General features: G+C 52.3%; 1 protein-coding gene across 1 annotated transcript in view; it reads left to right on the top strand.

The window, feature by feature from the left end:
- Positions 1–10,958: 10,958 nt before the first annotated feature.
- The window catches only part of LOC125959553 (serine protease filzig), a 6,294-nt gene continuing 2,718 nt past the window's right edge, over positions 10,959–14,534 (top strand). Inside the window, exons 1-3 of the mRNA XM_049692378.1 lie at positions 10,959–10,977; positions 11,049–14,194; positions 14,289–14,499. Of these exons, the coding sequence (XP_049548335.1) occupies positions 10,959–10,977; positions 11,049–14,194; positions 14,289–14,499 (3,376 nt within the window). The remainder of the gene's footprint in view (positions 10,978–11,048; positions 14,195–14,288; positions 14,500–14,534) is intronic.

Below are 14,534 nucleotides of genomic sequence, written 5' to 3'. Positions count from 1 at the left end.
GGAATACGGGTCGGGCGAGTACTGACTGGCTGACCGGTACACTACACGAGCGAACGCGCGAACGCGCTCCGCACATACACCGCTGCTATCACGAACCGAGACACACACACCGACCGACCGACACCATCATGGGCGCATCGTGGTGTGGTATGCGAGCAAGTTCTTCTATCCGGCTGCCGAGTGTGTAACAGTTGCCCTCAACCCTCAACCGACAGGGTGACGATGATCCGGTGTGTTATCGATGCCGTCGTCGTCGTCGTCGTCATACCTTCCGTATGTCAATTGTTGGTGACTGCAAACCATCGTCTAAAGACGGACTGTGTACGGGGTTCACAAGAGGTTTGAATAGACCATTGATTAGCTCAGCCTAGTACAGGATGAGGCATCGGGAACCTTCTGCGTCTTCTGTTTTCTGCATCTGAAGCGTTCAAAGGGTTGAAGGTAACCTAACCTCAATCTTACAATGTCTTCGGTTTGTGGTGTTTGTGTCATTCTGGAGGGTAGGAGCCATAGCGGACTGTTCTACACCCCCGGAAGCCTTCAATATTCATCCATTGAATCATTCAAATATTGATTCCAATATTGATTTTTCAGAAGCACCTCTCAGGGGTGCTTCAGGCACATCATGCCTTGATTCCAATTTCACGACAACTCGCTGACGCTGACGTGTGACGTGATGCGCTCTCCACAATCACAAGACACACACACACCGAGACACGTTCATCCCTTTGCCTGGCACCGAAAACTTTCTCGATATGTCATCAAAATCCCGTTTCTCTGTCTCCTCAATGATATTCACTTTCAACCAAACAGCACGGCACATCACCCAGACCCTGGGCGCTCGGCGACCTACAAAGCGCACAACCCCTCGATCACAACGCGGATCGTGGTCCCCCGGAATCGGAGGAGGAGGAGGAGGAGCACCGGAAGGGTGGTGACGGCGGGAAGCGCTCATCGCGTTGACTCAAATTTCTAATTCACAATGTGTCAACAGAAAGGCAGATTTTTTCGGGTGGGGGGGACGCGAATCAGGAAATCAGGTCTGATCGATGCCGCTGCCAATTGTCACACCTGACTCGGAGGCCGTGCAGCAAACAGAATCCGCGATCTGCACTGTTTACCATACCATTTGCCTGCCGCGTGTGTACTACTACGGTCCTTCTTCCTCCTCCGGTAACTGCCGTTCTGCCGAAATGCGGCCACCAGAAGTGGCCCATTCTTGGCCTGGGCTGTACTTCTCCCTCACTCTCTCTCTCTCACTCTCGAACGGAACGGTACATCATCACCGTGGAGTGCCGTTCGCTCGCTTACTCGCCTGTTCGATCATTGAAATCGTTTGTTCGTGGATTTTGTGCTTAAAGATCTCTTTGCAAGATCGCAAGCTGCACCCCGATCGCTGGTTCCTGTTATCATGAAAACAGTTCTAATTCCGGACCGAGCACCCCAGAATCTAGAACAGCCCGGACCGGTATTCCGGGACCCGATCCGGTGGCGTTTTAATTCCGACGCCCGAAAAAAAAGGGGGGGGGGCGCAAAGCATAATTCTCGATATAATTTCGATAACTCGATCATTAAGGCCAACATTAACTCGTCTTTTGTGCGCGTTGCGGTTTCGCGCTACAAACAATTTGCACTCCATACCGACGGCAGCCACGCAACGTTTGGAATGCCCACACCGCGTGTGGCATGGGAAAACAATCGGGGAAAACACGTTAAACATCCCAAGTGGTTTTTCTTGTGGCATCTCGATTATTGGCCGTTCAAAGCAGAGCATGTGATCCCCGATGGTAAGACAGAGAGAGAGAGAGAGAGAAATGAGAGGCGGCCAATTCTGTTTGAACACACAAACAGTTACATTCCGCTAATCTGCCGACGAAGTATGACGTAGAAGCAGCAGTAGCAGCAACATTATGCTTTTGACTCGCGTAATAACGCTTGATCGTTGGCGCCGTTTTGTTGTTTGCCGGTGTGTGGTGTATCGGTTCGCTTTGCTTACACACACAGAGTTCATCCCCGAGGTTCCAGGGTGCACCTGTCGACCGATCGGTGATCATCAAGAATGGCGTAGCATCATTGCACCAACCCGATCTCCTTAACAGTTTGCAGACTGCTAACAGGTTGCTTTAAGGGTTCCTATAGCCTACTCACGATCGGTGTCACTCCTATGGGGCACGCGTGGCATGCTACCACCAATCGTACTGCAATCGATCGCCGAGAAGCTGCAATCGATGAGGATTGAAGCGAAACCAACGATCAAACCCCACTTCGCACCATCGCCGTGAGTTGCTCCCGAGATTAATTTCACATTCCTGTGATTACGCCACCACTTTACAAGGTGGCCTTTATGGGTGGGGTGCCTGCCTTTGGTCGCGGCCAGAAGCTGGAGTACCGCTAGCTCCACCAGTAACGGATGCTGGCCACGGCCACGGAAACGACCAAGATTAGAGGGTTCGGTTCTCTGCTCAATCAACTCGCACTCCATGCTCGAGTACGATAGACGATAGACACTCGCTGTTGCAGTGTATGTGTGCGTGTGTGTGTGCTAATCATAAAGAACACGTTACGCACCGGCCCAGACCAATCACACCGGGATGGACGAGATCCGATCGGCCACGGATACCGTTGTGATAACAGTCCCAAAACCAGCAGCAACAGCACCATCTTCCAAGCTGCGTGCCACACCCCGGCTTGGGGTTGAGAATCTCCGAAATTTCTCCCAGAGCGTTTTCCGAGCGTGACCCAGATCGGGGACCCGGCCGCTAACCTAATTTCGATTGGGGCGTTTGATTGGATTTTACGTTCTAGCCAAGGATGATGATGATGATGTAATGAAGTGTGCTAGCGATCGACAATAAATCACCCGTTCCAGGGCTCCAGGGAGTGGGAAGGGGCTCAATCAAACGCAAACTACAGTTGTGGCAGCCAAACAAAAAAAAAAACAGGCGATCGCGAATGGAACTGTTTGTTTCGCTTCATTTGCCTTTCGCCGTGTTTGGTTTTAGTATCGATAAAAAGCTGAAACCGAATGATATGTTTGGCGGTGTTACGTGTTTTCGACATTGAATACGCTTATATCGAAGGGGGAATGCCTGTTTTGGGAAAGAGAGAAATTCGATATTAACATTTTAAATGACTTAATCTTCTAAGTTTAGTAACAATGTATTATCTACTGCCTTCGCAGCTTCATTAGTGACATTTAAGTGCGAATTTCCGTAATCAACAAAGGCACCAGCCAGTGCGTCACGCTGGTAATCCTATAAAGACTACCTCTAATGATGCTTAAACAACATTAAAGTTGATAGTCACTTGACCTACCTTTCGGTTTTGACCTTTGAAAAAAAACACGACAACGAACACGAACTGGAGTGTAACTTAAAACGAATCACATTTGCAACCAAAACTACCAAACCCATACCGTTCCGTGGCAGGCGTGTGCTACCCTTAATGACCGTCCCCCGAGAGGTGTGGCGCACCACCCACCACCCACCAGACAAGGATCAATTAATCTTCTCGTGCAAATGTGTTCATTTAAACGATTTTTATCATTCCCAGTCGGTAACAAAAACAAATGACCAAAGCAACGACCGACGACGACGAGGGCAAGGACGACCACGACCGCACACCCGCACACCCGCACACACACACACACACAAACCACTCGAGCTTAATCGCATCCAATCCAATTAAGGGCCACACTCTTTAATATATTCATGACGCAAACCGAAACACGCAGAGCAATGCTCTTCAAAATTCATTGCGATGCACATTGTGAACATGTTCACTACTAATGTGGTACCTCCTCCTGGACCTGCGGCTGGCCCTGCGTCCTTCAGACACCCGGACTCGGACTCGGAATTAGTTGCGATACAATCGTGTGCTAATCGCGGTTTATGTTACTTGGCGTGGCAGGCCCCATCATAAGCTGATAATAACTCGGTCAACATGCCGGTGGCCGCCGGAAGCTGGCTAAATCCCACCATTTGACCAAAAACTTTGACCCACATGCTGCGCCAACCGAAGCACAAGCCAACGGGGCATTTCCGAACCGACGCCAGTGCCAGTGCGATATGCTCCAGAAGGCCGAGTGGCTGGCCGGCCGGTCGGTCGTGGACGTGCAAAACTCAATCGACAATTTCACACCTCGCTGCGGTGGGAGATGGGGCTGTGTGTGTGTGTGCCATGTCGACTACGACGAGGCGAAGGGGTGTCTTCCTGTTCGCACCCGGCTACTTTCACGCCCCTCGATTCACGCCCCCGGAACAGTGTCTGCTCTTTGTGTCCGCTCATTAGCCCAACACCAGCACCAGCACCAGCAGCCGGCCGGCACTACTCTTCATCATACTTCCTGGACACCCAAGACTAATTCCCCCGACAGCCAGCGCAAGCTCCCCACTCTCATCCTTGGGATCCGAATCCGAGCCGCCGCCATTGAAGTTAATTTATAACTTCCGATCGCACTCGCCACTCGATCGCTCCGTCAATCTGACACGAAACCGGCTCGGATCTCGGCGTGTCTCGGTGGCCCCCCTTTCCTCCTATCATCAATTATGTCTTACGTCCTCCCCCCCCCCCCCGTACCCCTGCCCCTGCGTCCACCTGACTACCGCCCTTTTTGGGTCGATCCCACCTACCGCGTGTGTCCATTTTCTTTCATAACCGTCATGACTTGGGGAGCGATATGATCGGACCGCGCCTCTGATCATCCCGATCGGTGAGCATCTTGGCCACGCGTATTTTCTTCTTCCCCCGCCCCGAATGAAAAAAAAACATATACTTACACCAAACGAAACGAAAGAGGAAGACAACGGTCGCCGGACCCCGGGTTGTGGTGGCGGGCTGCGCGAAGATGGAAAGCAAAATAAACAGAGCAAGAAACGCGGACGCGGCAAAAGAGAAAGCAAGCAGCCCAAGCAAGCAGCCGCCATCGAGAGCAGCGAGACATCGAACATCAACAACAACAACAACACCGAGTCGAGTTGGTCGGTGGTAGGTGGCAGTGGCGGTGGCGGCGTCACGCCAAGTGAATGAGACCCAAAAGCACGGATCATCGGAAGTCAAGGTTGAGCCGGTTGATCCCACTGACCGATTGGTGGAGGGCGCCCTTCAATCGCATGTCTGTCCGCTGAAGCATTCCAGAAGAATGCTGCTGCTGCTGCCGGTCGGTTGCTACCTCCCCCCTTTCTGTGGTCGTTTTATGGTTGATCGACGGCTGGCCACGCTGGTTAGTAAGGAAGGTGCCGTGGCGAGTGGCAAGTGAAGTCTTCAAAATACCACGTGCTTCAAGTCATCTCTTGAGTCTTGATGATAATTGCAGCTTTTGTGCATCATTAGAATGCATTTAAGCCGCCTAATGGTGCTTGAAGGTATGCTGTGAAAGCGCACAGCATTGATGTGCCGATGTGTGCGTGTGCCTTTTTGGGGGGATGCTAACGTTGTGCTTTTGTGTTTTGTTAATCTCATATTAAATTCCTTTTTTGTGAAGCGATGAAACAACATAATAACGGACGTTACAAAAATAAACCCCGCCACAAAGAGGGGAGGAAAACCAACATTAACTAAAAGCACCCGTTTACATTCAACATTAGTTCTCTGGTACCATTATAAAATGAGAAACCGAAGGACGCCATTGTGGTGATTCAAAGAGAAAGCATAAAACGGAACATAATTAAATGAAAACATATAAACAGTCCGACAGCAGAACGGTGGGATTTTATCAAACACTGCCATCACACCGCCGGTCGCCGACTGTCAACATTTGCGTTCGTAAAATGAAAAGCGTCCTTCGTCCACCGCCACGCACAACCTGGCGTACACCCCCGGATTCACCCAAGGCCTTTTATTGCCCACACCAGGATCAGATTGTTCGTGTTTCGATTTCCGCCACCCGTGCCGGTCCGTGGTCGATGGTCGTGGCAAGTAATGCAAACACAGCGGAGCATTTGAAAGCGAGTGAAATTTTGTGATGAAAAAGCAATTTTCCACCGAGCACACCGATTTGAATCTCCTGAAACCCGAAAACTAAATGACCTTGCACACGGACCACGGGGTCAGTATGGTAGACAGATGGAAAGGTGAAAAATCATTCTGCCTCATCTATCTTCAAGGTTGCGATCACCGGCCACCGGACCGCCGCTGACGGACCGGTCACGATGGGATTGCCAGAATCGAAAGGAAATCACAGACGCAAGACGTAATATAATGACCTGCCGGGTCACTCCCGTAGAGATACAGCGTAGCTACTCCCACATTTCTATGCTCCAACAACACCCCGACAACAGTTTATATTTGTTTTCCCTTTTTTTATTCATCGCGTGAATATGGAAGCGATGGAGTCTTAAATAAGGTTCACGGATTGAAGACATGAAGCATGTGTGCCAGCTGTGGCCCAAACAGGTTGAGTCAATCCCTAGATTCTAGTCCTTGGCCTACACAAAACAGAGACACACACTCACATAAACGATGATGGTGCAATTTTTCACCAACCGATGTTCAACCGATTCTGTGTTCCATCGGCATGGCGTCAGAATCTCGGCCGATCTCAACCTTCCAGCCAGCCACGGGTGAGGTTATACGGGGTCGATTTTTCAACCTTCTGAACTCCTTCTTCGTCCTCTGGCCCAATTACTCGAATGATTAATGGTTTCACCGGGACCTCCCGCCTTCATAGTGAGGAGAAACCCCTTAAGTGGAATCGTTTTAGGGGGAGACTTATTATGAATTTGTTCCGGACCCGACCGGTGCCGGCCGGCCAACCGACCGACCAGTGGGTTACAATAACTGGAGCAGTACCAACGGCAGCAGCAACTGTTTGATTTATCGTGCAAGAAGAACGGAGGTTGAGAGTTTGTGTCTTTAATATCTTCATATAACCGTCGCCTTTATCCTTTAATTAAAACTTTCCTTTCGAACATTGTATTGCCGTCACGACGGATCTCAGTAGGAACTGTTCGGTCTACAGAACCTGCTACGAAAGAGAAGCACGAGGAAAACGTCGACGATGATGGCGGAATAGAGTGGAGTGATTAATTTGCTGCCGCCTCGTCGGAGAAAAGAGATTAATTATTAATTTTTCACTAACTGATGAACCTCTTTGGTCGTACCGTCTAAGCTACTGGCGACACAAACACTCACTATATAATGCGATAAACAAGTGGCCAACAAGTCATCGAACCAGCAGCTGATATTGGCCACAACGATCTTGAACCTCTTTCAAAAACGCCAATCTCGAGGCTGCCAAGCTAATCGACCCAACTTACGCTCATTAGCCGTGCTCGAATGGTCGAATAAAGGACTTAATCTGTCCCCGCGCGGTTTCGGCTTCGTTCATCGCCGGCGTCTCACTGTTTGCACCGGAAAATCCCACGAATCCCTGCGAATGAATAATAATCGCTTCCGAAGAAAAGAAAAGACTACCCCGTTCCGCCCGTTTCGTTGATGGAAGTTAATCCACTTTGGTACGTCCGGAACTCTGCCATCGGTGGTTTCATCCCGAGCACCGAGTCCTCGTTGTGCGAATCTTTTCGCAAACGTTTCGGTGGTGTTGGTGAAAACTTCCTGTTGGCACGAGGCCAGGAGTGGTATAGAGAGAGAGAGGGAGTCAGCGAGTGCACCCTTGCCCTCTCCTTTCCATCCAAAAACCTCTGTCGGCTGCCGTGCTTTTGATTTGCAATTCTATGGCCTGCGACCTACGCGAAGTACGCCATTTTGCAGGCTGCCAGCCAGCCAGGTTGGCCTCTCATTAGCAGGTCCTTCGCGTGTGCGATGCAGAGAGGAAGCCGTGGATTCCGAAAGCTGCTTACATAGTAACAATGGAAATATTTATTCATGAAAACGCCAAACGATGACGACGACGACAACGACGACGATGATGATGATGATGGGGATGATATTAGTCGCTCGATCCACTAAGGACATCATCCACTTTGTAGCATCCACGCAAAAGCGCTCTGGCACCTGCATTGATTAGCAAACCGGAAGCTAAGCGTTGAGCATTGAAGCGAGACACTCCCAGGTGGCATCATCGCATCGGCTTCGGTTTGGCTGGAACAAGGATTATGCTGCCGCTAGAGGCCAGATCGGTATCGAGGCCACTTCCCGCGCCCAGTGTCTACGCATTTCAGACGTTCTGGTTCAGAGAACGGTTCGGCAGAAGGGCACTCGACCAATTAGATCAGAGCAGAGCGAACCACTCGACCGTACTGATGCTGCTGCAGTGACTGTGTATTGTCGGATTATTTGTTCTGACCAACCGTCTGCACAGCATGCACACACACACATATGCTGCAATGGCATGACATAAGAGTAGCAGCATGTTCGTAAATGGAACCGGAATGTAGGTCAATTGCCACCATCCCACCGCCCCCCAATAAACAGAACCCCCAGAACAGACACGAAGGATGTGCACGGTACGGTATCACCTATGTCACCTGCGGGTTGTATGTGCTTCGGCACAACAACAGCTTTGGCATTCGGGCTATTCCCGAAAGTATTCCCTCACCCTTTTGATGGATGTCACCCTTTTGCGGAGGGCAGCAGCTGGTGCTGAAGGTCGATAACAAATTTCCTCCTCCGTAATTAACATTCATCGCAGCACAGAGGTGGGGAGGGGGGGGGGGGGGATGAACCTGTCATTTATAATCTCTCACTCCCACTACAATAGCGGGAATTGTGAGCGTGCACGTGTGTGCGCTCGTGTGTGTGTGTGTGCGTCTGTCATACAATTGCGAATTTCACTTTTATCTCGTCAAGCCTCGAGCGACCATGTGGCGCAATCATCCCGAACGAACGAAAGGGAGAGAGATGTCAGCCGGCAGCGGATTTGGGAAGGGGCCCCTTGTGTCGCACGAACGAAAGTGACACTAATGGTATGCTTCCCGGGGTGTTCAGTTAATTTTAATGTGAAATTTACACCTCATCTGGCTCATCTCATGAGAAAGCGGTTCGTTGCGATACAACAGGGTCGGGGGGGTAGAGTGTATTGCTTGTAATCGCGCACTCTGGTTGGCGCACGCAATCGCAATACCCGCTACCCCTTGAACCCCCACACGACGGTCGACCACGGACCTACGTCAAAGGTTACCACGCACGCGGCCGTTGCATGCCGCTGCTATTGCTGCTGCTGCTACTGCTACTGCTGCTACTGTGCATAAATCATTCACAAACATCGCACGGTGGCTAAAAGGTGACGCGCTATCGTGCTATCGTACACTCAGAGCTTTCGGAGGAGTTAGAGAAGTCGTGAAAGTGTGCGATAATTGTAGCACTTTTCTATCGGGGCATAAGAGGTTGCCGCAACGGGCAGTGCCTACTGTGCTCGCGCGCACCCGTTGCTCTCTCTCTCGAAGCAGCGCAGTGCAAATAGCTTCCAAGCCTGATTCGGTTGCTTGATGACGTCAGAGAAAGAACGGAAGTACACGGGAGAGCGCGTGTACCACTCGACATGTACCTGAACCACGATAACTTGTCACAGCGAAGGCGGTTAAACGTTTAGCATACATTCATACCGTGCACTCCCACGGATTTCTCACCGCGGAGTCAAGGACGAAATGAGAAAAAAAAAACCTATTTCCTTATCAAGAGTTGTTATCCCAGCTGGGTGTGTGTGCGAGTGATTGTGGATTCAGGGATAACGAACCGAGAGAAGAAATCCCATAAATCCAGAGCAAAGTCAGCAATCTACTCGAGGCTCACTTGTGCTCACCGAGTGCTTTATTAATATAGCAGCCGAGTCGAGCCGGGACTCAGAGTGCAGTAGCACTAACGAGCGACACTTGTTTGGGGAGACCAAACGAGACCTGGATCTGGATTCGTGGACCGCACTCCCCTCCCCAGACACCACCCTGTAGCACCCAACTACTTCACGGAGATGCTTAGTTGTCTGAGCACGTTCGAGCAGAGAAAAGGGGGGGAAAGGAATTCCAGGCTAGAAACTCCGAACTTCCCGCGAAAGGGAAGCGAAAGGGAAGCGAAAAGGCGAACACCGGGAATCGTGTTTTAAATGACCAAATGATTGCCGGTCGACGGTCGATCGATCGTGATAGATTCGTTTCGCTTCGTTGCTTTCGTAGCGCTAAATGCGTTCGCTCTGGGAATCAAGGAGGTCATGACTAACACCTGACCTGACGAACACACACACTCACACACGCGCGGGAACTTTCGCGACCAAACACGCACACACACACACACATGCGGGGTAGTAGTCGATTTTACGTAATCTCGTCGTAGGTCGAAACACGTATCTTTGGACTCGGAAGGCCCTCCATCCTCCCCCGGAGGCGTATCCATATAATCAACCCACGCAAGGGCGACATTTTAGCGACAAAATGGCGCGTATGGTGAGGGCGGAATGCAATTTTCTACGTGACCATACGTGGGTCTCATCCCCTCGAAGCACACACACGAGGGGATGGGAACCGGATCGTGTGTTTTTTTTTTTTCAAAATTTCTACCTCACTACCACCAAAGTGGACCCGTTTGGCACTTTGATTTCTGTTGCCAATCCTGCCTCACCACGTCTCAAGCGGTTCGAGCTGGCGAGCGTAACCGACTACCTACGTGTACAACCCACACAGCGGTCGGATGGAAAATCGATAACCCAGTGCGGCAGAATCCTCCGTTCGGTCCGTTCCTACTAGCTCGCCGGGGGCCATTGGATCTCGGGATCTGCTCGTCTCGTCTCCTCCGGGCGGTAGTAAAGTCGTATACTACGAGTTTGCCGACAACCGACCCCACACCGAACGCTGCAGCATCACTGCAGATGAATGTACGAGCGGGTGTGAAGATGGTAAAGGATCCGGTGGAAAAGTTCTAGCCACCAACCAAACTAACTCTCCCCCCCGCTTGCCGGCAGGCAATGTCACGTACTTTCGTCAGGTTTTTCAGCCTTTTTTTCCGCCACCAGCAGCGTGGCGTATTTTAAGGGATGGCCTTGGTGTAGTCCCGTGAGACCTGCGGATGGGATGGACGGAGGCAAACAAAGTTGTACCTCAACTCACTTCAACACACACACTAACACGCCCTTCTTTGGTTCCGTTTTCCCCTTATTCCAGAGAGTCGCAAACTGTTCGGTGGCTACCGGATTACGCCAAAGTTCTGCAATGCTACGAGGTCGCTGGCAAAGCGTGAACCGGTACGGCGCGGTCCGACGATCTGCATGTTCAACCATGAGTGTTTCCAGCGGCAGGGTGAGGTGGTTGGGGCGTGCATGGACGGTTTCCTGTTTGGCACTTGCTGCGAGCTGCCACTAACGAAGGACTCGCTGGCGAATGATCCGCTGATGGAGCAGCTGAACGCGACCGAACAGTCGGGCCAATCGTCACTCAGCTCCGCCATCGCTAGCCAGTACGAGAAGTTTGGCAGCCAGATGTCGGGCGGTGGCTACGAAGCTACGGTGCAGCTGCAGGACGAACAGCCGCCGACCAAGGACAGTGCCGGTAGCAGCCTCGAGACGGACGCGGTCGGTGGGTATGTGGCGAGTAGCGAGAAGATCAAACCACTGTTTACCAAGATCCAGAACAATAACTACATCGTGAACGACGATCTGGACGAGGACATCGTGCTGAACAGCATTAGCGCCAACAAGTACGATGTGGCGAGCGGTGCGGTCTCGGTGTACTCACCGTCGACGAACAAGATAAAGACGGCGAGTGACGAGGTGTCGGTCTCGTCGGCCGCCTACCCTTCAACGACCGAGTCCGGCGAGAGCCACTACGTGCAGGTGAACAAGGATGGGGTGTACAGTTCCGAGATTCCTTCGCTGCTGAACGGCTACACCGGGGAATCGGGAGAATCCGGTGGTGGACCGGCGCAATCGGTGGAAGCAAACGGTGACATTACGGCGACCGGTGTGCAGCAGATTGCGAACCAGATTCTGCAGGAGAACAGCCACTTCTTCGACCACAGTGACATCACGCATCCGGCCGCCGAAACCGATCTGCTCAATGAGCAGGGTTCCGTGGATCAGAGTTACGCCAATCCGAGCGATTTCTCGGGACAGGCCCAGGTCGCCCAGGTCCAGGGTGCGGATTCCAACCCTCCCCCCACCGTGAAACCGGCCAAGGTTACCTACCCGAAGCCACAGTTTAAACCGAGACCAAAACCAACGCCCGCTCCAACGTCGGCCAGCGCCGATGGAAGCAATCAGTACGTGCTCGTCCAGACCATCTCGAACGATACGAAGAACAACGAAACGGCACAGGTGAAACCGACGGTCTCGATGAACAACATACCTTCCATTGAGTCCATCATACTGATGCTAAATGACTCCAATGTTGGACCACAGTACGATACGGAAGGGGCAGCACCAGCGACGACTGCATCCACGGGATACAACTACACGACCACACCAACTCCTACGTACGGAACGGCTTCCATCGACTACGACAAGTACGGTCCAACGAGCTTCTACATTACGAAACCACAGAAAACGGAAGCACCACCGACGGCGGCACACACGACGAGTAACGTTCCCTCGACGAGCTACGTCTACAGTCCGAAGCCAACGAAACGGCCAACACTGGAACCGGTCGTTGTGCAGGCGACACTCCTGACGAACAATGTTGCCGGCTACGGTCAAAGTGAACCCGTACCATCGTCCACGCAACGTCCGAAGCCCACGAAAATCATCATCTCCTCCAGTACTTCCAAGCGCCCAGTACTTATCACGTCCGATACGCTCGCCAGTAGCTACTATACAAACGGAGCGACGCGCCCTGGATCAACGATTGCCGTGTCCTCGGTACAGCCAACGAAGAAGATTACAACCGTGGCAACCAAGCGTCCAGTCACGACCACCATTAAGCTGCCGGAGTATATCGTACAGTCCTCGACATTATCCCACCAGAACCCATCGACACTGGCCAACGTTAACTACATCCAGATTGCCAGCGCATCGGACAATCCTTCACCGACGGTCCACATTACGCCGAAACCGGTCGTCAGTCTGGTGACATCATCGACGTGGAACAACAAGCACACCTCTCCAGTTGTTCCCAGTAGCTCGCGGCCCGGATTCTACGAGAATACTCCACCGGTGTATCTGTCGTCGATGGCCGACTTTGAGGATGAAGGATACTTTGGATCGACGAGCCGACCGGCATTGGATCAAACCGTTACCTCGACCTCGATCTACACCATCGTCGACGGTGGCAACAACAAGATCAGCAACTATGGATCCTCGACGTACCCAGCTTATGGTCCAACGCCAGCGTACGGTTCAACTGCGTCCTATCCAGTGGCGAACCGTGTCCCACCGAACCAACCAAGTTTGGCCACTTACGGACCAGCGGCTCCCGTTGAGGCGTCCACACTGAAGTACGAACTTTACACAACGCCGGACGATATCAACAACTTCCCTCCGGTGCGCAACCCTAACCTCAACATCACCGAAGCGGCTTCGATGGCGAACATTACGAAGATCGGAAGCGAACACTACGGTGCACCGGTCAACGAGGCCGACAAGGTGAACATGCTGGTCAACAAGATCGTCCAATCGTTCAACGGTAACTTTGATGAGCTGGAGCAGATACTGAAGGAACGCAAGAATCTGACGCTGGCCAGCAACGGTGCCGCCGATACGCCGATCGCGGTAGGCGCTGGTGTTTCGCCATCCAGCAGTAGCAGCAGTAGCACTACCACCGAGAGCAATGCGTTAACTAGCAGCACCACTGCCAAGCCCAAGAAGAAGAAGAAGCGCCCCAGTCGTAAGCCGGTCAATGGAACGACTAGTGGCACGAAGAAACCAACGAGCGCCACCGCCAAACCGACCGTACTGGCCGATACACCGGTCAACGGAAACGTCACAAAGCCAACGGCACGGCCATCCAAGAAGCCCACCAAAGTGCGTCGTCCAAGCAACTCCACGGCGAAACCATCTTCCAAACCCACGACCAAACCGACCAGTGTCAGTTCGGTCAACAAACCGGCACCGGGCGCTGCCAACGATAGCCCGGCCAAACCGGTGAAACCATCGACCAAACCGAAACCGACAGCTTCCTCATCGTCGTCATCGGTAGCAGCTTCCTCGAAACCCCCGAAACCTGCAGCGGGCGCGGCCAAACCACCATCCTCCACGACCAAAAAACCGGTCAAGGCATCGACGACGAAGCGACCGACCCGGAAACCGAGCACCAAACCAACGCTGGCCGATGCCGACCTGTACACGACCCAGTTCACGACGACGCGCCGCCCAACGAAAGTAAGTCCAACCCACCCAGTCCTGAAGGGCATGCATGCACACAAATCTAGCAACTCCACTGTTTTATCAGTTGAAAAAAAAACCCTCCTTATAGGTGACGAAGCGAACCACGAGACGACCTTCGACGACGACGACCAGTACGACCGCGGCCCCGGAAGACGAGACGATCGACGAGGAGGAAAACAGCGTGGACGGTGGTGACGAGGAGGAGGAGGAGGAGGGTGAAGAGGAGGATGAGGATGTGGGAGAGGAGGCGAACGAGACGGCGGACCAGCAGCAGCAGCAGCCGGGCACGAGGCGAATTCGTAAGTTCACCGCACCTACTCCGGGAACTCCGGGG

The sequence above is a fragment of the Anopheles darlingi genome, chromosome 2 (assembly GCF_943734745.1).
Source record: "Anopheles darlingi chromosome 2, idAnoDarlMG_H_01, whole genome shotgun sequence".
Classification (NCBI taxonomy): domain Eukaryota; kingdom Metazoa; phylum Arthropoda; class Insecta; order Diptera; family Culicidae; genus Anopheles; species Anopheles darlingi.
This window is presented reverse-complemented; position numbering and strand designations above follow the sequence as displayed.